Source organism: Staurois parvus, unplaced genomic scaffold (genome assembly GCF_062004578.1).
Source record: "Staurois parvus isolate SC_StPar_1 unplaced genomic scaffold, SC_StPar_1.0 ptg000182l, whole genome shotgun sequence".
Classification (NCBI taxonomy): domain Eukaryota; kingdom Metazoa; phylum Chordata; class Amphibia; order Anura; family Ranidae; genus Staurois; species Staurois parvus.
In genome coordinates, this window is record NW_028317978.1 from 2,753,095 (window position 1) to 2,777,967 (window position 24,873).

At 40.8% G+C, this 24,873-nt stretch overlaps 1 protein-coding gene across 1 annotated transcript in view; it reads left to right on the top strand.

Annotated features, from left to right (window-relative positions):
- Window positions 1-24,873, top strand: part of LOC149462225 (PH and SEC7 domain-containing protein 1-like) — a 455,877-nt gene that overhangs the window by 391,223 nt on the left and 39,781 nt on the right. The window contains exon 11 of the mRNA XM_089677241.1: window positions 13,462-13,640. Within this exon, the coding sequence (XP_089533367.1) occupies window positions 13,462-13,640 (179 nt within the window). The remainder of the gene's footprint in view (window positions 1-13,461; window positions 13,641-24,873) is intronic.

Genomic DNA, 24,873 nt, shown 5'->3' on the forward strand with positions numbered 1-24,873 from the left:
GTATTATCACTGTATTAGTGTCACTGGAAATGTCTTTGTCAGTCAGTTCCTACCCAGTGTCAGATTGCCCACCACACTATCACAGACCCACTATATGGTGCTGATCATCGCCATTACTAGTATAAAAAATTAATAAATAAAAATTATAGTATATATACCATCATTTGTAGACACTATACCATTCACACAAACCAATCAGTACACATTTTTGGAATTTTTTTACCAAAGACATGTAGCAGAATACATTTTAGCCTAAATTTATGAAGAAATGTGATTTATTTATTTTTTTTTAATTGCATATGTTTTATAGCAGAAAGAAAACAATGTTTTTTTGTTTCAAAATTGTTGGTCTTTTTTCATTTATGCAAGAAAAAACCCAGTGGTGGTTAAATACCACCAAAAGAAAGTTCTATTTGTATGAAAAAAAAAATGTATATTTAATTTGCATATAGTGTTGCATGACTACACAATTGCTGGTTAAATTAGCACACTGCCAAATAGCAAAAAATGCCCTGATCATGGAGGCGTTAACATTTTCTAGAGCTTAAAGTGATACTAAAGTCTTTTTTTTTTCTTAATAACAAATATGTCATACTTACTTGCTCTGTGCAGTGGTTTTGTACAGAGATGCCCAGGTCCTCCTCTTCTTGGGTCCCCTGCTGACGAGTCTGGCCCCTCCCTCCTGTCAGGTGCCCCCATAGCAAGCAGCTCGCTACAGGGGCACCCGAGCAAGCGTGCTCCCGAGCCACAGCTCTGTGAGTCCATTCACACGCACAGATTTGGCTCGGCCCTGCCCTCTCCCAATCCTGATTGGCTCACTGGCTGTGATTGACAGCAGCAGGAGCCAATGGCATGATCGTGCTATAGCGAAAAATGGCCTGCTCATGAAGGGGCTAAAACTTTTAGAAGCTAAAGTGGTTAATACAGCCACACAGTTTTCTCTATTATTCAGAAAATGTTACAATTCATGATCTGGACTGCCCGGATTTGTGAATTGTATGATTCCCCACAGGTCAGACAATTAAGCCAATGATTCTCCTGTATGCAAATTTTAGCTGTCCGGATTCAGTCATCGCTAATTACAAGGTTTGTTTAAATGTAGTATTGGTTATTTCCTGTTTGCAAAGAGTCAACGTGCCTTACCATTTCTGGATTAAAATTTGTGTTAGCTTCCTTTCATATAATATGATAATAATCAAACAGAAGATAAATTAAGTGAATCAACATGGGGTTCTATTTATAAATGTTATCATATAAGATTCACTCAGCTTTTAATCAAGAAACACATTTTTTTAATTGCATTGCTGCCAGCTTTGGAATATAATTTCCAGGAGATTCGGTTATTGAACTACAGCCTTCGTGCACATCTACTGTGCACAAACATGTACAGAACACCTGTATAGCAATCCGTGTGTACCGTATATATAACCGGGGGGCTGCTCTGTACCCGATTTGGGTCAACACATAAAGAGAGATGTTGCACCATAGTATGTGCATGCACAAGTCATCTAATGCCGGAAATATTTCAACAGTACACTGTATACAATTGTAGAACAACAGTTTTGAGCATGCCACCCTTTTCTAAGTTCAAAAACTGTACAGAAAATTACTAGAGCATTAGTTAAGCACTGGGTAACAGGAAACGTGTTGTTCAGATGAATATAAACAAACCCAAACAACTTAGCTACAACCTAGCCCTGCTGTTAACCCTGTGGGAACCCACCACCCACACACCACTTTTTGCAATGGGGCCAACAATGAGGAAAGATGCCAGACCTAAACTATACCTTTCTCCACTTAATGCTATTGAAGCGAGATATCTTCAGACATCCTCCAGCAATGAGATTTTCTGGATTAAGAATAATTTTACTTGTTTATCATCATATGTGATATACGTCCTCACATGTCCCTGTAGCCTAATCTTATGTGGAGAAATTACACAGAAATTCAAGGATATAATCTTAAATCACCCAATACAGCTGTTCCTTATGCCAGAAACAGCCCAATCTCCCTGTCTAGTGACCTTAGATTTATTGTGCTCAATGAGATGGCTAAAATGAAAAGAGGGGGTGATTGGGTTCTCTCACTCAAGAAAAAAAAAGTTTACTGGATAAATCTATTATCTGCCTTACATCTTTTTGGTTGGTCAAGACTTTGATGTGTTTTATGTATTGGACGAGGGGTGTTCAAGTCAAACCAGAACTTTTGGGTTTATATAATAAAATAGCTAATTTCAAGTAGTGGAAACATTTATTTATTTGACATACTGCCCTGCTACATTTATACAGTTATCCCAGCATTTAACTAATGCCTGGAAGGCTTCAACATAGAAGGATTTGTCGGTACACCTGGGACCAACCATCCTATTACAGCCTGCTTCACTTCATCATCAGCGCTGAAATGCTGACCTCCAAGGGACTCTTTTAGGGGTCAAAACAGGTGGAAATCACTTGGAGCGAGGTCTGGGCTATAAGGCGGATGTGGCAATACTTCCCAACCAAGTTGCTGTAACGTGTATGTAGCCAGTGAGCAGTATGAGCTCGTGTGGTGGCAGGTTTTGTCACATGTAATGATGCAATCCAGAAAATCCTGGCCTTCCCTGTCAAACCGCTCCTTCAACGCAGTGCAGGCTTCAAGTATTCTGTGCCGGTCAAAAGCAGAAAGCTGTCTTGGTACCCAGCATGTACTAACTTTTTTCGAAAATGCAAATGTTTGTGAATGATTGTGTTTACCCTTCCCACAGAAAGACTCATCTCTTGTGAAATTTCACAACAGGTTATGTGTCGATTATCCAGGATCAGACATTCCACATGCTGAATGCTGACAGGAATGACTACTGTGGGCTGGGAACCACCATGGCTGGGATTGTCACTGATGACCATCTTTGAAATGTTTACACCATTCAAATGTCTTGCTTACTCAAATGTGAGCGTTTCATGGCTGTACTGTGCTTGAAGTCTTCTGTACATATCTGCAGGTGTTACCACATGCTGTTCTATGCAAACACTAACACTGTTTTCTGACCTCTTGATTAATGGTCTCTGGACTGGCCCGCTACATGTACACTGCCTATCAGTAATAGGACATACTTGCCACTTACTATTGTGTGTAGTACCTCCACCCTAGCATCCCTTTTTATACCTGTACAATTAAAAGTCTTGGTTTGACTTCAATGCCCCTTGTAAAACGTCATACAGTGATGGCAATTGTTACATTTTGTTATTTTTCCCTTACAGATTTATAGGATGATTTTGGGTTGGTTCACACCAGGTGCTTTCCAGTGTGTTTTTAAACTGCATCCACAGTATTTGCCATGTATTCCAATGGCCCTACATCACACCAGTGTAGTTAGTTCCAATGCTTTCAACAAAAGTAGATGCTGCCTTTTTTTTTTTTGTCCAGAAAGCATCAAAACACACGTAAATGCACTGGACCACAGAATAAAAAAGAAAGGAAAAAAGGCAGTTGACTGTCAAAAGCACATCAAAAACATGTAAATGTGTATGCCAATATGCTTTTGAAACACTCAAATTGTGGTTTAAACAAGCCCCCAGAGCTTTTCTATATAGATATAAATATATATGTTTATGTGCCATGTATTGTCCCCCCTATGTGCCATGTATTGTCCCCCCTATTGTACAGCGCTGAGCAAACCCTTTGGCGCTATATAAACTCGTAGTAATAATAATAATAATAATATATATAAATCATGCTGCAACTGCACCAAAGTAACACATGTACCTTCTTCAAAAAGGCACTGTAGTCCATTGGTGTAACTGGTCACAATAATGTGATTTCCTTTGTCATGCAGCTGAAGTCGCATCTGAAATCGCACTACTATGAATCAAGTCCTATAAAAAAAAATTTTGTTAAAGTGACTCAAAACCATTATAGCTTCCTTTTTGAGTTTTCCCTTTATCCCTGGTTCACACTGATGCAGTGCAGCACATCGCATGTGATTCACACAGGAACCGCACTGCATTCCGGTGCAAATCACATGCAATGTCCGTGTGCGATTTAAGCCATACATTTTGTATGGCTCAAATCGCATTGCATCCACACCAAAGAGGTGCAGGACCCTTTTTCCCCCCGCACCTGATTCGCATGCCATGCGAATTCTGGTAATAGCACTGTGTTTTGCGATCTGTTTCAGGGTGTCATTAATTTAACATTGACACCCATACCAGATCGCATGGACGCCGTGCAATTGCAGTGTGGTGCGGGAAACGCACAGGATTTTCTGCGTTTCCCACACTGCATCAGTGTGAATCAGGGCTTAAGGTTTAGTCTAACCACTTGGCCCCCAGGCCAATTCTGACATTTCTCACTTACATGTAGAAATCTATAATTATTATCAGTCATCAAAGTAATACTAAACTGAGATGTGTTAATTGCTATAATTCGTTCACATGAATCTTCCATCATGCTGCTGTATTTTGTTTTCTTTAAAAAATCCTCTAAGTACCTTATCCCTGAAAGTTGTGTGGTTACATGATCTCTCCCTGTTCTTTGGCCTCTACAGGGAAAGATCCTTGGGAGGGGCTTATATTACTCTGCTGATGTATGCTCTCTACTGTACGAGTCTATATCTGGCCAGCCCTGATGGGTGCTCTGTCAGTCATGTGACCAATTCAGAAGCACAATTCAAATGAAACACTAAATATAAAAAAAACAGTTATATAGCTCCCTATAAATCTATCGAACATCAAATGTGTATTTTTTATATATTATTATTATTATTATTGTGTATGCGGAGTCATACATGACTGACACTAGCTTTCTTTTTGTTCAAACGGCATCTCCATCCAAGGCTCTTTTTATAATCTCCAGGTATAAGCAATTACGTTTGATATATTTAATACATATTGAATTCATACTTACACACAACTACTTTGCTTTCAATAAGGACATCTATCTTCAATGTATGGGCACTGCGATGGGAAGTAAAATGGCACCCCAATATGCAAATTTATTTATGGCTGACATGGAGGAACAATTCCTGAACAGCATGGAACAAAAACCATACAGATACTTTCGCTATATTGATGATATTTTCATCATATGGACGGAAGGTGAAGAAAATCTAAAACAATTTTACTCATTGATGAACACTTTTCATCCATCAATCAAACTAAAAATGGAATACTCAAACACACAGGTCAACTTCCTAGACACCACAGTATACATCAGGGATGATACGCTTCACACCTCAATATACAGGAAACCCACTGACAGATGCAACTACCTCCACAGTTCTAGCTTCCACCCCCAACACACGAAACGTGCCATCATACACAGTCAGGCCATCAGATACCACCGAGTATGTTCTGACCCAAGAGACAGAGATAAACATCTTGGGACACTAGCAGACGCCTTCCATAAGAAAGGTTACAAGGACAAAACTATCAACACCAGCATAAACACAGCCTTGAGAACCCGAAGGGAAAATCTGCTTCAGTACAAAGAGAAAAAAACAAACAACCGTGTACCTCTAGTAACTACATACAACCCGGCACTAGAAGGGATAAGAAAAATAATCAAAGATTTACAACCCATCATAACAGAGGATGGAACTCTGAAAGAAATATTCCAGCAACCCCCAATACTGGCTTTCAGACAACCCCCCAACCTCAGAAATAAACTAATCAGTAGGAAACTTCCTTCTGATTATGATGCCACAAATAATGGAAGCAAACCCTGCAATAAGAAACGCTGCAAGCTGTGCAACCAAATCAATCCATCAAAAAGTGTCAGACACTCAAAAGGGATCTTCAATATCTCCGGATCATACAGCTGCACCTCCAGTAATGTTGTATACCTTATCCAGTGCAGAAAATGCAGCAAAGGATCTTATGTTGGTGAAACAGGACAGAGGTTGCAAACACGGATGAATTTACACAGACATACCATCAAGGAACATAAAGAAGATGACCTCTGCACACCTGTAGGACACCATTTCTCACAACCAGGCCACAATATGGAAGACCTCAATATTTTAGTTCTGAAAGGAAAATTTAAATCCATCCAGGAAAGAAAAACATTTGAACTAAGAATGATAATTCTATTTGACACTAAAGATAACGGTCTTAATTTGGACATGGGATTCCTCAACCACTATCCGACAGCTTTATGACTATCTATTAGCTAAAACTTGACCCCCTCTGTGTGAGTGTTGTATCCCCCCTCCCCCCCTCACTCATGTATCTTATCTGTAGCCCTTTTTTTTTTTTTTTTTTTTCTCTCAATCCATTCTAACATTCTGCTTAAACTTTGTGATTTTTAATAGTACTGCTTAGACCTTGAAGAAGGGGACATACCCCGAAAGCTTGTCCTCAAAATTGTATGTTAGTGCAAATAAAAAAAGTATCACGGACAGTACTCAATTGTTTCTGTCACAAATGCACTAATACGGCTACAATCACCTCAAGCATATATTTAATACCAATTTATATTAAAACTAAGCTTTTTTTGTGAGTTTCTTAGTGAATGTAATTAATCAGCATACTATATCCCACCTCCAAAGTGTTTAGCAGTAGAAGGACACGGAGGAGGGAGGGAAGAGAGTGTCAATTACCATTGTATACGCTCACTTGTGTGACTCTATAGTCACATTGGCTGCACAGATAGGAAAAAAGGAGGAAATGAAGAGTGTAGAAGGGAATCAAAATATGAACATGCTGAGTACATGACACCAGTTGGTCTATACAATCTCAAGATGCAATGGGGACACATAGGAGATGGAAGTGACAGCTGAAGGCAGGATCAACCAGGTATTTTTCACTCTACATAAAATAAGTGCTTTAGTGGCTTTGTGAATATGCATACTATATGCTATAAAGCATGTAATGAGAGTTTTTCATAGTCTGGGTTTTTTCTGGTCAATACCCAGAGCATGTTTAGAGGTCTGTGTGCACAGGCACATTGAAAATAATGGGTTGCGTTTACATCTGTAAAAAAAAAAAGCCTGTATGCCTGAAAACTGAGCATTTTCAGGTTGTAGTGTACAAGAAGCCTTAACTGGCCCTAATCTCTGCTGCTGTTAAATGCTGATAAAATTCTATGTGTGCATGGACACATAAGCTTTTATTGAGTTGAGTTTAGGGGCTTTAGCAAAATAATGCTCGCATTTATGAGCAGCAGTGTGCATGAGGCCTTACATTCTCTCTCATTCTCTGTGCATATGTGTGTGTATGTATGTAAATATTGCATATTTTTGTTTTGATGTTCTGTTTATACACCTCAGTACCATGCTTTATCTGCAGAAATTATATCACAGCTGATGGCATAGTACACAGGCTTTTTAATGCCTTTGATTATATTGTCATACATCTGAAGAAGTATGCTTTAAACAAAAAAAAACAAGATATTTGCTATATTTTTTACATGCTGTTTAAATGATGGTGACAAACACATATTTGTGTTTAAAATAAATCCTTTACTTGGATGTAAGCTAGAGACACGCCAATAGCTATGACAAAGAGTGTCAGTCTGTCAGTGGAAATAAAATCAATGCAAACAAAGCATATTTTGGCTTCATATTCACCATCGATTGAAGTGAGATTCTATATTCAGCTATTGGGTAATTGTGGGGATATTTGTAGCCTTAAACTGCTTTCTTCATTTTTAGCTTGATTAGAGCTGTTGATTTCCTTCTATACACATAACTCGTCAGATGGTGTTATTAAATGCTTCATATTTCTTGGCATGCAATACTCATTTTTGTCAAACTAATTACTGGTTAGATCAACAGACAGTGCTTGCACATGTTGCACAGTTTTATGGTGGAATCTACTATATTGTAATGTATCTGTGTTGTTTTAACAGAACATATACAGTGCTCAGCATAAATGAGTACACCCCAACAGATTTGTCAGAAAACCTTTACTTTCATTTCAGATGAACACTATGGGACACTGTACCACAAAAAACTCCCACAAATGCGGCCCATAGATTGCAAACAAGGTTTGTTAATTTACACACAAAAAGGTATTTTTTCTGACAAATTAATTCAAGACCAAGTTACAAAAATGAATACATCCCAATGAAAGTCTAGGAGGAAAGCTAAATTTTAGACAACAAATCCTAATTAACAAAAATTCAACTACAGGTGAGACTGATTTTTCATTAAACAGATGTCCAGCAGAGAGTTGATTATAAAAGGGTGTTACTTAACATAGAAAACATCTTCCCATTTCATGCTGTCAGCAATGGCACCACATGGAAGAGAAATGTCACAAAGCCTGAGAAAGAAAGATAGATAAAGGCTACAAGAAGATCAGCAAAGCTTTACTTATCAGTCAGAATACTTTAGCAAAAGTGATACAAAAATTTAACAAAGATGGAACTGCAACCATCTCACAGAGACGTCCAGGCCGTCTATGAACGTTAACAACTCAACAGGAGCATCTTCTGGTGAGAAGGATTGAAGAAAGCCATGCAATTTAACTGCAGTTAGCTTAAGAAGTAGAAAGCCAAACTGGGGCAATTGTTTTTCTATGACACGATACGGCGTACACTGCAGAGGAATGGCATGCATGGGTGACGTCCAGAAAGGAAGCCTCTCCTAAAGCCCATGCAAAAAATGCCCACCTAGAATTTGTCAGGGCCCATGCTGAAAACGAAGACCCCTGGGACTCTGTACTCTGGAGTGATGAGACAAAGATAAATGTTTTTTGAACTGATGGCTTCAAAAGGTGAGGAGCAGAAAGAAAAATGCATGGTGCCTACAATGAAACATTGTGGTGGCAGTGTCCTTCTGTGGGGCTGGATGAGTTCTGGTGTTGGGGAACTGCATTTAATTGATGGTATCATGAATTCACAGATGTACTGATCTATACTGAAAGATAAAGATGCTACCATTGCTCCTTGCCCTTGGTCGTCATGCACTTTTCCAAAATGACAATGATCCAAAACACACATCTAAGACAAGACCACTGTTGCATTTCTGAAGAAGAACAGGGTGAAAGTGATTCAGTGGCCAAGTATGTCTCCTGAACTCAGTCGAACACCTATGGGGAATTCTGAAGAGACAAGTTGAGAATCACTCTCCATCCAGCATCCAGGCTCTAAAAGAAGTCGTTCTTGAAGAATAGAAAAGGATGTTGCAATATGTTCCAAAATTGTTCATTCCATGCCTAGAAGACTTGGTACTGTCCTTACAAATCATGGAGGTCACACAAAATACTAGATGTAGTAGTTTTTTTTGTGGGGTGTATTCATTTTTGCATCAACTAATTTGAGTAAAACTGAAAATCTTGTAATCTAAATTATATTAGTAACCTTACTTTCATGTAATGAGCTAAACATATGTTCTATAAAACTCCAGTTTTCTCAAAATTTTGGAAATTGTTCTAGGGCTCATTTGGATATTGATTAAACTCCTGCTTTTCAAAAGGGATGTACTTATTTATGCTGAACACACAAATGAAAACCCATTTCACCCAAAAGTGTTATTTCCATTTTTGTGAAATCTGGTCAAACTGAAGCTGGCCACATACATTACATTATGGTTTTATGATCTCTTAAGACTTCCATACAATAGTTCATGCAGAGATTGATTGGACTCAAACTCAACGGAATGTTTGATTTGGTCCTCCCCTACAAAGTTGGTAAACCTAAAGAAAATTTGCGGAGTTTATGCCATCAGAAAGTAAAACTTGTGACCTTCTTTGTCATTTACTGACTTCGTGTTAATGGTGGGAACCTCCAGCTGTGCAGATATGCAGATGTTTCCACTCTATCTATTGCATAATTCATAACGGGTAATTCACACCGTGGCATTTATTTTTGCAGAGCACAGTGCTGTTCATGTTAAATAGTTTATTTATTTATTTTTTTTGGATGGCAACCAATGCATCTACTTAGTTTACCATAGTTGCAGTAAAAATATGTATAGAACAGGAGCAATTTTGGCTGCATTTCAGTCGATTTCAAATGAATGGCCTATGAATAAACAGTGCACTGCAGTGCACATAAAGGGCTTGTTCACATGGACATACAGCATGAAGAGCCATTTGTTTATCTTTATAGACTAGCATGGAGCTGCATGCAGACAGCCTATATACAGGTGAAACTCGAAAAATTTGAATATTGTGCAAAAGTTCATTTATTTCAGTAATGCAACTTAAAAGGTGAAACTAATATATGAGATAGACTCATTATATGCAAAGCAAGATAGTTCAAGCCGTGATTTGTCATAATTGTGATGATTATGGCTTACAGCTCATGAAAACCCCAAATCCACAATCTCAGAAAATTAGAATATTGTGAAAAGGTGCAATATTCTAGGCTCAAAGTGTCCCACTCTAATCAGCTAATTAAGCTATAACACCTTCAAAGGGTTCCTGAGCCTTTAAATAATCTCTCAGTCTGGTTCAGAAGGAATCACAATCATGGTAAAGACTGCTGACCTGACAGTTGTGCAGAGCCACCACACACAGACGGATCCTGGACATGGGCTTCAAATGTCGTATTCCTCTTGTCAAGCCTCTCCTGAACAACAAACAACTTCAGAAGCGTCTTACCTGGGCTAAAGAAAAACAGACCTGGTCTGTTGCTCAGTGGTCCAAAGTCCTCTTTTCTGATGAGAGCAACTCTTGCATCTCATTTGGAAAACAAGGACCCAGAGTATGAAGGAAGAATGGAGAGGCACACATTGCAAGATGCTTGAAGTCCAGTGTGAAGTTTCCACAGTCTGTGTTGATTTGGGGGGTCATGTCATCTGCTGGTGTTGGTCCACTGTGCTTCATTAAGTCCAGGGTCAACGCAGCTGTCTACCAGGAGATTTTGGAGCACTTCATGCTTCCTTCTGCAGATGAGCTTTATGGGCATGCTGACTTCATTTTCCAGCAGGACTTGGCACCTGCCCACACTGCCAAAAGCACCAAAACCTGGTTCAATGACCGTGGGATTACTGTGCTTGATTGGCCAGCAAACTTGCCTGACCTGAACCCCATAGAGAATCTATGGGGCATTGCCAAGAGAAAGATGAGAGACATGAAATCGAACAATGCAGAAGAGCTTAAGGCCGCTATTGAAGCATCCTGGTCTTCCATAACACCTCAGCAGTGCCACAGGCTGATAGCTTCCATGCCACGCCGCACTGAGGCAGTAATTGTTGCAAAAGGGGCCCAAACCAAGTACTGAGTACATATGCATGCTTATACTTTTCAGAGGTCAGATATTGTTCTATGTACAATCCTTGTTTTATTGATTGCATGTAATATTCTAATTTTCTGAGATTGTGGATTTGGGGTTTTCATGAGCTGTAAGCCATAATGATCACAATTATGACAAATCACGGCTTGAACTATCTTGCTTTGCATGTAATGAGTCTATCTCGTATATTAGTTTCACCTTTTAAGTTGCATTACTGAAATAAATGAACTTTTGCATTTTTCGAGTTTCACCTGTAAATGAATGGAGATGTGGCGAATGTACAACCTCACCAGCAAGCCCAGTTTGACAGGTAAACAGCAATGGGTGCATGGCTGTGGACACACAGGGGTTTATTTACTAAAGCTGGAGAGTCCAAAATCAGACTCCCTTCTGCATAGAAACCAATCAGCTTCTAACCTCAGCTTGTTCAATGAAGCTTTGGCAATGAAACCTGGAAGCTGATTGGTTTCTATGCAGAAGGGAGTCTGATTTTGGACTCTCCAGCTTTAGTAAATAAACCCCACAGTGTCTGTCTGGGGGGCTGTGCACCCATCCCTGCGCACCTCTCAAACTAGGCTTGCTGGTGAGTCCATACAGCTCTATTCAGTTATATAGGCTACCTGCATGCAACTTCCCACTAGTGCAGAAAGATAAACAACAACTTCTTCTGTTCTACGGAACTCTGCATCTGTGTAACAAAGCCCTAAGGATACATGTACACAGGCATGTAAAAGTACAGTAACTAGTTCACAGGATCTTGCTGTGCAGTATTTACTGTACATATGTACCCTTTGAACACCATTTACAATGCATATACAGTAAATGTACAGTGTTATTGCATCTTATTGGTTGCAAAGACACTGATGTCCATTACAGCCTAGCGTCCTCAATTGCTAGGACACAGGCAGCTAATGCAGCCTGGTGTTCTCCATTGCTAGAAACCAGGAGCCATCCTAAGCCGTCCTAAGCATTGACGCAACTGCCAATGTTTATTTTTTTCATGTATTGGTTATGCAGCTGCTGGCTTCTGTCCTCGCCCACTGCCCATCAAACCTGTAGTACAGAGCTGAGGAGGAGTTTCATAGCACTTGCCTGCAATTGCAGCTGGTTGTGGTGTCTGGACCTAGAACACAAACCAGCAGATGCAGGCCATAGTTTGGACACAGGTGCATTTAGGGTACACTTGAAATGTCAGCCACCAAATCCACATCACATGACAATCTCAGCTTTATTTGGAGGGGGCACCTGATACTGCATGCAGTGCAAAGAAAGACAGTGCAAGGTTGTTTTTTTTTTTTAATTTTATAATGAAACATGGATCACAAACCCTTTGTATCCCGAACAATTCTGCTGGCAGTTATGGCTGCAATCTTTCTTGGTCTACCTGACCTTGGCTTGGTATCAAGAGATCCCCGAACTTTCCACTTCTTATTAGGTGATTTAACAGTACTGATTGGCATATTCAAGGCTTTGGACATCTTTGAATGTCCTTTTCCATCTTTATAAAGTTCCATTACCTTGTTACGCAGGACTTTTGACAGTTCTTTTCTGATCCCTATGGCTCAGTATCTAGCCTAGTCAGTGCTTCCACGTAAGAGCTAACAAACTCATTGACTATTTATACACTGACACTAATTGCAATTTAAAAATCCACAGATGTGGGACATTAAGCTCTAATTGGCATTTTAACCCGTGTGTGTCACCTTGTATCTGTACCAAGGCCAAGCATTCCAGGGTATGTAAACTGTTGATCCGGGCCATTTGGGTGATTTCTGTTATTACGATTTAAAAAGGAGCCAAACAACTATTTGATATAAATGGCTTCATATGATCATCATCCTTCAATAAAAGAGCATTTTTTGGCATGATCAGTCATATTTTCAATATCAATGCCAAAATTTCACAATTTCTGCCAGGGTATGCAAATGTTTGAGCACAACTGTATGTACGTATGTATGTATGTATATATATATATATATATATATATATATATGTATGTATATATATATATATATATATATATATATATAAAAGAAGATAATGAATGTCTGCTGAGTTCATATTCTTGGCCCTGGTTAGTAACAAGTGCCATATAATGTGTACCGTGTCCCAAAAGTGGATTTCCACTGGCTTAATGCTAGTCCTAACCACCTATGACACTCTCGTGTTTTTTTTCTTATTTTTTAATGTATGAAGAATGTTTTGCCATGTCTTGCTGCAGGGTAAATGTTTATGAACATTGTCTTTTAATTGATTCATGTGATTTAACTGTATATTAAGATATGTTGTTCTTTATCTCTGCAGAGATGAGGAAGAACTCAGGAAATCACTTTCAGAGCTTGCAGATCCAAACCCTAAATCTATTAAACGCATTAATAGTTGTGGGAAGCCATTTCTTGACTTTTCTCAAGATCCTAATATTACCACTTACAAGTATGGAGTGCTTGTGCGCAAAATTCATGCAGATCCTGACTGCAAAAAAAGTACGTATCAGAAATGTATGGTTTGCTTTCCTGTTCAGATCTGCTGTTGTTATATATTTTCAGTATGTCTGTTGGTAAGGATTGGATTTAATGAAACTGATACCACAACCCTAAGAAAAGTTATCCAGTATCAGCAAGCATACTTAGTAAGGCCGCATTCACACTTAAGCGTTAATGAATAGTGCAACAGCATTCTGTGTGTGTATGTTGTTGCGCACTGCCATTTTAAAGGGCTCCCCAAGGTGGATACACAGACAGAAAAAAAGGAACTGAAATCTATAGAATTAGAAACAGAAAAATTAGAAATGTTCATTATTTAGCCTGTAAAGGATCAATTGAATATAAATTATTATGCTCACCACAATGTACTGTATATAATGTACTCTCAATTGGGAAAGTAAAAGATTGTTAAATGGTGGACTTCAAGTAGAATACCATTACTCACAAAATGCTAAATAACAATATCAAGTGTTTATAATAATCAAGTCATGGATATGGAAAGAGGAAAGCCCCAACAGCAGAACCTATAAAGTCCAGATTTCATTTTATATTTTATCAGGGTTTGAAGGTACTTGGTGCTGTGTCATGTTTTATGGTTGGTCTTCCTAGCTGAATAACAGTCAATGTCATTCAACCTAGAAGAGTAATGACATCTAACAACAAATTACTGTAGGGGGATAATGCTCAATATGGGAATGTAAATGCTGATAATGACTACATTGGTGGGATGCCCTGATATAAGCAATAAACCTCCTTGTTGAGATCAAATGTACATAAATTAATCTTTAGAACCTAGAATACAGACATTCCATCATTTATTTATATTGTTATTGGTGATTGCGAAGTTACTTTCTAGCTACCATATCTATGTACAAATGGCTGCACTCTGATCACTTCACTCATTCAAAAGCAACTTTATTCCAGGTCTGTTGTCTGACATTTCAACCTGGAATAACTTTTCTTGTGAAGGAGTTACATGGCCAGAGTGTGGTCATTTAAACATACAGTAAATGAAGCAATGCAGCAGTGTGAAGATTGGCTCTTATGGCTGGCACCTGACAAACCCCAGACTGGGGAGAACAGGGGGAGTACAGTGTATAGCTGTGCTCAATGGAGTTGATGTCTACAAGTTGTTATTTTTTAGCTAGGTATTCTGTTTTGTTCCAACTTCCCAATTTCAGATAGTGTAATTGTTAAAAGAAAGCAAGTAACATAGTCAAAAAGGAGGACAAAACACTGGTATTCATGGGCAGCACAGTGGCTAAATGGTTAGCACTTCCGCCTGGCAGTACTAGGGTCGCTGGTTCAAATCCCAACCATGACACCACTTGCCTGGAGTTTGCATGTTCTCCCTGTGCCTGCGTGGGTTTCCTCCGGGTACTCCAGTTTGCTCCCACATTCCAAAGACATGCTGGTAGGTTAATTGGCTCCTGTCTAAATTGGCCCTAGTATGTGTATGTATGAATGTGAGTTAGGGACCTTAGATTGTACGCCCCTTGAGGGTTAGGGACTGATGTGAATGTACAATATATATGTAAAGTGCTGAGTAAATTGACAGTGCTATATAAGTACCTGAAATAAAAAAAAAAATATTCATCACTTTCAGCCTCTCACAACTCCTGTAGCTTTGGATAAAGGGAAGGTAACTGTTGCTGGTCCTGCCAGTCAGTAAAATAAATTCCTTCATGACCCCCTAGTGATAGTCAGCTCAATTCCTTTAACCAAAATATATTTTTCTCATGTTTTAAGTAATAAATTAAACATTTGGATATTATTAATTGTGTAATCATAATTCTGTCTGTTTTTAAATTTCCGTGAGATGGGATTCCTGGAGCTCAGTGGAGAGATATGGGGGGTCCTGTTGCTTAATAAGGGGAGATTGGGGGTCCTGGTGATTAGTGGGGGCAGATTGGGGGCACTGCCAGTCAGTGGTGCCCGTGGCAGATGCTCCCCCTGCCCACCCTAGTTTCACTCCTGTGCCTAACATTTGTAATCTTTCGCTGTACATCTTTTTAACAATGTGGTACCCAAAACCTGACCCCATTTTAGATGTGGTCTTACAATTTTTCATACAGTACTATTTTGTATGCAATACTATTATGATATTTCTCCTTTTAATACATTCCAAGATTTTGCCTGTTCTTGCAGTTGCTGCTTAGCTTTTAGTTGTGCTTTATCTATGTTTTCCATGAAGTAACCCTGTTGCTAGACATAAGTTACCAAGAAAAGATATAGTGCCTTGAAAAAGTGTCCATACCCCTTGAAATTTTCCACATTTTGTCATGTTACAACCAAAAACATAAATGTATTTTCTTGGGATTTTATGTGCTAGACCAACACAAAGTGGCACATAATTGTGAAGTGGAAAGAAAATGATAAATGGCTTAAATTTTTTTTTACAAATATCTGAAAAGTGTGGGTTGCATTTGTATTCAGCTCCCTTTACTCTGATACCCCTAACTAAAATCTAGTGGAACCAATTGCCTTCAGAAGTCACCTAATTAGTAAATCGAGTCCACCTGTGTGTAATTTATTCTAAGTATAAATACAGCTGCTCTGTGAAGCCCTCAGAGGTTTGTTAGAGAACATTAGTGAACAAACAACATCATGAAGGCCAAGGAACACACCAGACAGGTCAGGGATACAGTTTTGGAGAAGTTTAAAGCAGGGTTAGGTTATAAAAAAAATATCCCAAGGTTTGAGCATCTCATGGAGCACTGTTCAATCCATCATCCGAAAATAGAAAGAGTATGGCACAACTGCAAACCTACCAAGACATGGCCGTCCACCTAAACTGACAGGTCGGGCAAGGAGAGCATTAATCAGAGAAGCAGCCAAGAGCCCATAGTAACTCTGGAGGAGCTGCAGAGATCCACAGCTCAGGTGGGAGAATCTGTCCACAGGACAACTATTAGTTGTCACAAATGGTGAGTGAGTGGCAAGAAGAAAGCCATTGTTGAAAGAAAGCCATAAGAAGACTTGTTTGCAGTTTGCGAGAAGCCATGTGGGGGACACAGCAAACATGTGGAAAAAGGTGCTCTGGTCAGATGAGACCAAAATATAACTTTTTGGCCTAGAAGCAAAACGCTATGCGTGGCAGAAAACGAACACTGTACATCACCCTGACCACACCACCCCCACTGTGAAACGTGGTGGCAACAGCATCATGTTGTGGGGATGCTTTTCTTCAGCAGGGACAAGGAAGCTGTTCAGAGTTGATGGGAAGATGGATCTAGCTAAATACAGGGCAATCTTAGAAGAAAACCTATTAGAGTCTACGAAAAACTTGAGACTGGGGTGGAGGTTCACCTTCCAGCAGGACAATGACCCTAAACATAAAGCCAGAGCTACAATGGAAGGGTTTAGATCAAAGTATATACATTTGTTAGAATGGCCCACGTTTAAGTCCAGACGTAAATTCAATGGATCATCTGTGGCAAGACTTGAAAATTGCTGTTCACGGATGCTCTTCATCCAATCTGACAGAGCTTGAGCTATTTTGCAAAGAAGAATGGGCAGAAATTTCACTCTCTAGATGTGTAAAGCTGGTAGAGACATCCCCAAAATGACTTGCAGCTGTAATTGCAGTGAAAGATGGTTCTACAAAGTATTGACTCAGGAGTGCTGAAATACATTCTCTGATTAATGCTCTCCTTGCCCAGTCTGTCAGCTTAGGTGGATAGCCATGTCTTGGTAAGTTTGCAGTTGTGCCATACTCTTTCCATTTTCAGATGATGGGTTGAACTGTGCTCCGTGAGATGTTCAAAGCTTTGTATATTTTTTTTTATAACCTAACCCTGCTTTAAACTTCTCCACACTTTATCCCTGACCTGTCTGGTGTGTTCCTCGGCCTTCATGATGCTGTTTTTTCACTAATGTTCTCTAACAAACCTCTGAGGGCTTCACAGAACAGCTGTATTTATACTGAGATTAAATTACACACAGGTGGACTCTATTTACTAATTAGGTGACTTTTGAAGGCAATTGGTTCCACTAGATTTTAATTAGGGGTATCGGAGTAAAGGGGACTGAATACAAATGCACGCCACACTTTTCATATATTTATTTGTAAAAACATTTGAAAACCATTTATCATTTTCCTTACACTTCACAATTATGTGCCACTTTGTGTTGGTCTAGCACATAAAATCCCAATAAAATACATTTAGGTTTTTGGTTGTAACATGACAAAATGTGGAAAATTTCAATGGGTATGAATACTTTTTAAAGGCACTGTATTTAAAAAAAGCATGGATTCCTCCATCCACACAAACAAGGTATATACAGGAATCTTCTATGCGAGGACATTGTATTCTTTTTTTTATTTTAAATATATTTATTAGTTTCAATATTTCAATATTACAAAAATCAATTATCACAATACTCATGATAACAAACAAAGAAAAATTTTCCTTTTCCTCTTTCACCAAAAACCCACCCACCCAATCCCGAACCTCTCCCCCAATCCCGAACCTCCCCCCCATTTCCCCAATACATTTATTTTCCCCTTTATCTGTCAGTTCTTCCTCTCCCTTTATTACTCTCGGGACCTCCTTCTCCTTTTTCCTATCATCCTATCTCACGTTCCCCCACTTTTTTATACCTATCCTTTCTTCTCATCATTCTCTACTCCTACCAATTCTGCATTTTTGTTAGATCGTTTAAACTCATCACATTTATCCCATCTTATTTTAAGTCTCTCCTTTTTATCTTCTTCAATATGGTAAAGTTCCTCCATCCTAGAAATATAATTTACATTCTTTATCCAATTTTTTATTTTCAGTGCCTCCTGTTCCTGCCAAAATTTGGGTATCAATCCCTTTGCTGCGTTTATTAAATGGAATATCATCAAGTTCTTATATTTTTCTGCTGTAATCTCAGTTATATGAAATAAACATAAACCTGGATATTTTGAGATATTAATCCCCGAAATATCCTGTGCTAAGCGAATTATATCTTCCCAGTACACCTGTATTTTAGGACATTCCCACCAAATATGTGCCATTGTACTCTTAATCCCACATCCCCTCCAACACAAAGGTGATTTCTCTGGATATTGCATGTGTGCCACACTCGGTGTATTGTACCACCTAGTTAAACATTTATAATTCATTTCCAGCGCTGTGCATTAATGTGTATGTGTGTGTGTATATATATATATATAATTTTTTTTTTTTTTGCTTGTTGAATGATATTCCAAGTTTCCTTTCCCATTTCTCCATATATGGCAGGGAAATAGATCCTGCTATTGCAGTAAAAATTTTATAAATAAGGGAAGTACCATGTTTCCGTATCTTACTGGCACTAAGCAGTTGTTCAAATGGGTCTAAATTCTCCACTGTCCTTAATGGCTTTGGTAGGATTGCAACAAAATGTCTTAAATGAAAATATTGCCACTCATCTAACCTAAAAAAACCCTCCTTTTTATTTTTTAGCTCCTGAAAGGAACATATTCTCCTTTTTCCATTATGTCTTTTAACTGTGTGGTCCCTTTCCTTATCCATTTGCTGGAAATATTTTCCCTCCCAGCTGGGAAGAAATCTGTTCCCATCAATGGTATTAACATTGAATTAAATTCCCATCCCATTTGCCTTTGAATTACCTCCCAAACCTTAATTACATTTCGTGTATAAGTGCTCATGCTTTCCGCAAACTTATGATACTGATGTGGCAACCAAACAATCCTATCTAATTGTGTCTCACTTAATGTATTTTCTATATTAACCAAACTTTTCCCTATTGCATTATATGCCCAATCAAAAATACGTGACAACAATACAGAATGATAATACCTCTTAAAGTGTGGTACATTTAAACCCCCATTTTCTTTATCTCTACACTAACTTATTCTCATTTTTTTATTTCCTCAAATGTATCTCAATATCATTTTCTTAATTACTTTAAAATACATTCCCGGAAGCTGTATGGGTAGCATATGAAATTTATATAGGATTTTCGGGACTACTATCATTTTTACCAGATTTATCCGTCCTATCCAGAAGCATGGTCACATAGTCAGTCTGGCTGAAAAAAAGACAAAAGTCCATCCGGTTCAACCATAAAAAACGAAATAAAGTTATAATCCTATACCCACATTTGATCCAGAGGAAGGCAAAAAAAACCAGCAAAGCATGATCCAATTTTCTCCTGCTGGGAAAATAATTCCTTCCTGATCCCCCGAGAGGCGATTGGATATTCCCTGGATCAACTTTTCCTATAAATGTTAGTATCCAGTTATATTCTGTGTATCTAAGAAAGAATCCAGGCCTTTTTTGGAAGCAATCCACTGAGCTGGCCAGAACCAACTGTTGAGGGAGTCTATTCCATATTTTCACAGCTCTTACTGTGAAGAAACCTTTCCGTGTTTGGAGATTACATTTCTATTCCTCCAGATGTAAAGAGTGCCCCCTTGTCCTCTGTGATGACCTCAGGGTGCATAACGCTACACCGAGTTTACTATATGAACCACTGATGTATTTATACATGTTGATCATATGCCCCCTTAATCTCCAAACGAGATAGTGCTTCCACCATTCACCAGTGAAAAACCAACATCAGCCCCAGATGATGGTGAGTAATGCGCCTTTTAGGATGTTTTGGAATCCTAAGCCCCCTTTGAAGCCTTCAGGACTCCTTCCCACCATATAGGATTAAGGGTATTTCTTCCACTCGCTCCTGCCTTCTCTCACAAAACTCCACAGCAGTGCAAGGGAAAGAAGTAAATAATGGTGTAATACTGCTGATAAATAGTGCAATATTTGGTAAAAATTGCCAGACCACTCACATTTGGTAAGATGAATAAAAGCATCTATTTTATTGCCTCCATAGGCTATCATAGATTCCACTGCTTCCACACCTCATAACAGAGACCTCACAGCCTGGTTCAGCAAGGGATGACAGGATACAGCTCCAACACTCAAAATGGCCGCTTGGAACGCACCGCTCGGCTTGCGTTCCACTCACCGGAAGTGACGCAGGACGGCAGGGCAGCAGACCGGAAGTGCGTCAAAGCGTTTCGCACCACCCACAGGGCGTTCTCAAGACCAGGGCTTGAATGGTGAATGGTGGAAGCACTATCTCGTTTGTTGACCAGTCCTCTCCTCTAGCTGCACCCAGTTTTATGACTGTAGTCTGTTTCCGGAGAAACATCCCCCACTATTCATGTGATCCTTATCAGCTTCTAATTGGGGCGGAGTTGAATGCTCATTTGAGCATCTCCCTATAAATTTAGACCAGCTCATGGGGGGAGATCACTGATGGGGGGCACAGTCTCTGATGGGGGTGCTGCTTTTGATCGAGTGCTGCTTTGAAGGAGTGCATAGAAGAAGCAGTTAAACACAGCAGTTGAACTAAAGCAGGAGAACTTAAGCAGCAGGAAGACACAACAACAGCAAGAAACTCTACTGCACGCTGGACAGACTGCAAGCAATCACCCTGAGAAACATCTCTTACATACCTGAGTCCCACTCCGTGTACCTTTATATAATACGCCCCCTCTTCTCCTTATCATATTACTATCCTCTGTTCCCAAATCTCATTTCTTTACCCCTCTGCTCCACCACAAAACTTGTACATCTCCCCCTCATTGCTATCATCTCCCTACTACTGCTCTCATCACCTCCCCAAAATGCCTCTTCCACTCCTCCTTCTCATTTTCCTCTCCTCCGTTCCCAAAATCCATTCACTATATCCCTCTGCCCCTCCCAAACATTTGTATATTGTGTCCTCACTGCTTCCTTCGCCCGTCTACGGCACCCACTACCTCCTCCTATTACTCCACTCTCCCACTGACCCCAACACCTCCACTAGTAGTTTCTCACGCTCCTGCACATCCCGCTCCCATGCCACCTTTCTCACCCTTCTCCTCCTCCTAACCACGGGGGATATCTCCCCGAATCCTGGCCCTCCACCACCTCCCTCACCCGCACAACACCCTCCCGCCTCCACGTCCTGCCGCAACCCCCGCAACTTAGTATCTGTCCCCCTGCTCCCTAAAATCTCCCCCCCCGTTTTCATATGCACTCCTGAACGCCCGATCGGCGTGCAACAAGCTTACCGCCATCCACGACCTCTTTGTTTCCCGCTCCCTCAACCTCCTAGCGATCACAGAAACCTGGATCCAGGCCACTGACTCGACTACCCTGCTGCACTCTCCTACGGATGTCTCACCTGGACCCATTCACCCAGGCCTAACGGTCGTAAAGGGGTGGGGTTGGTCTGCTCCTGTCACTGCAGAGCACCTTCCGAGTCCCCCCAAACCCCCCCTCCCTATCCTTCTCCTCCTTCGAGGCCCACTGCGTCCGACTATTCTCCCCAACCTCCCTGAATATTGCTGTGACATACCGGCCTCCTGGATCCATACCCCGCTTTATGGATGACTTTTCCTCCTGGTTACCCTTCTTCCTCTCCTCTGAGCTACCCACCATCATCCTTGGGGATTTCAACATCCCTGCCAACCTCGACAACCCAGACACATCCCATCTCCTCCACTTAACCTCCTCCTTTGCACTTGCACAGTGCATACAATCCACCACCCAATCCAACGGTAATATCCTTGATCTTGTCTTCTCCAACCGCTGCGCTCCCCACAACCTCACTAACACCCCCTTCCCTCTCTCTGACCACAACCTGATCACCTTCTCTATCTCCTCGTCCTCCAACGCCTACCCCTCCAAATGTCACACTACTACCAGCCATAACCTCCGCAACCTTAACCCATGACAGCATCCTCTCCCTGTCCTGCCCCGACTTGGCTATGACTGCCTACAACAACGCGCTGTCAACAGCCCTTGACTCACTAGCGCCTTTAACCACACGCAACATCAGACCCCGACCGCTCCAGCCCTGGCAGACTGATCACACCAAAACCCTCAAACGACACAGTCGTGCCCTGGAGCGACTATGGCGCAAAACAAAATCCCAACAAGCCTTCACCCGCTACAAATCTGCCTTCCACACCTACACCTTCTCCCTCCACGCAGCCAAACAAGCCTACTTCCTGACCCTCATCAAGGCCCTCTCCTCCAATCCTCGCCGACTCTTCTCCACCTTCAACTCTCTACTCTCTCCACCCCCACCTCCACCCAGCACCTCACTCACCGCCCTTGAGATTGCCAATCACTTCAAAAACAAGATTGACACAATTCGCAAGGACATCGCCGCAACTCACACGCCCTCTCAACCCGTCCTCTCTCACACAGCTACCCCCTCATCCCCCCTCCCCCATGACATAACCCGCAGGGACTTTTTCGCTGCTCAAACTTCCCTCCAACCCCGTTTCCCCTCACTCAGCTACCCCCTCATCACCCCTCTCCCACGGCCCCACCACTGCTCTGACCTCCACTTCCACCCCACCCTACATTCCTCATACTGAAGCTCCCCCAACACTCCGCACCTTTGACCTTACTACCATCGAGGAAGTCTCCAAGATCCTCTCTGATGCCCGCTTCACCACCTGCCCCCTCTACCCTATCCCCTCACAACTGCTACGACCTCCCTCCCCCTCCATCTCCCTCACCCACATCTTCAATCTCTCCCTCTCCTCAGGCATTTTCCCCTCCCCTCTGAAACATGCACACATCACCCCCATACTTAAAAAGCCCTCCCTGGACCCGAATGACCCGAACAACCTCAGACCCATCTCCCTGCTCTCCTTTACATCTAAACTCCTCGAGCGCCTCGTCTACACCCGCCTATGCTCTCACCTCAACGACAACAACCTCCTCGATCCCCTACAGTCCGGCTTCCGTTCCCTACACTCCACCAAAACTGCCTTACTTAAACTCTCCAACGACCTGCTAACCGCCAAAGCTAATGGCCACTATTCAGTGCTCCTACTCCTTGACCTCTCTGCGGCCTTCGACACAGTCAACCACCCCCTCCTCCTCAAAAAACTACACTCCCTCGGCCTCAGAGATTCTACTCTCTCCTGGCTCTCATCCTACCTGTCACAACGCTCCTTCAGCGTTACCTATAATGCTACCACCTCCCCCTCACTCCCCCTCTCTGTTGGGGTCCCTCTCCTTTATGCGCACCCTGAAAACCCATCTGTTCAGGGAAGCCTACCCCACTCCCTGCTAACTTGCCGACCTTCTCCACTCTTCCTACCACTCCATCCCCCACAGCTATCTCCTCCTGTACCACTATCCCCTCCCTCCTAGATTGTAAGCTCGAAAGAGCAGGGCCCTCAATCCCCTCATGTTTTGCATTGTATTGGTATTGTTCTGTCACATGTTCTGTCCCCCTTTGTAATGTACAGGGCTGTGCGAACTACTGGCACTTTATAAATACTGTATAATAATAATAATATCTGTTTTTTTCACAATTTATTGGGGAGAAAGGACTTTCCTTTATATTTATTTGGACACTTTAATATGAATAGAGAATTTTTTGGGGGGTCACTTTAATTATAATATTTTATGTTTTTAGTGTTATTTATTTATATTGATTTTTACACTGTATGATGTATAGGTATTAATTGAGTCAGGGTGTTGAATTGCGCTGTTTTTTTGTTTTTTCATTTATGGTGCAACCACTGTTTACATACCTTATAATAAACAGAATGGTGCAGCGCTATTTTTACACATACAAATAATTATAAAATCAGTGGACACAGATCAATAAACAAATGCATATACAGTTATAAAACTTACAGGTGCATAAGATCTGCCAGGATCTATTAGGTGATAAAAGGTGCAGAAGAAAAACATGTGGTCCAATAGAAACCAAACGCGTGACTGAATCCTGTCCCTCACTGGGGCCAATCCCCAATATTCAAGTGTGATATGCACAAAAAAAAAGGAAGTGGGTCCCTATACAGGGATATATATTGCAAACAGCAAGTGCTCAGTGTACCATTCGTATTTGTTATAAATCAAGTGTGAAACATAAATGTCCATATAGTACCATCATACATGCTAATGGCAAGAGTAACACAATAATTTTCTCCTTATACGGGTGCTCCAGTGTTAGTGCAAGCGGTGAGTGTAAATCCTAAACGGCCAGCATGCCTGCTCACCTTCCTGCTGCGACCCTACAAGGGTCAAAACACTTTTCAATCTCCCTGAATCCTGCCCACAATCTCCAGGTAGTTTAGATATCACAGCCTTTTATTGGTCTCTCCTTCCCTTCCAGAACCTCTTCCATGTGCAGGTGACCATAGGCTTACCAATACGTAAAGACCATATTTAAGTAGAAAATGTCAGGCCCTTAACACCACTAAGCATGGGTGTAC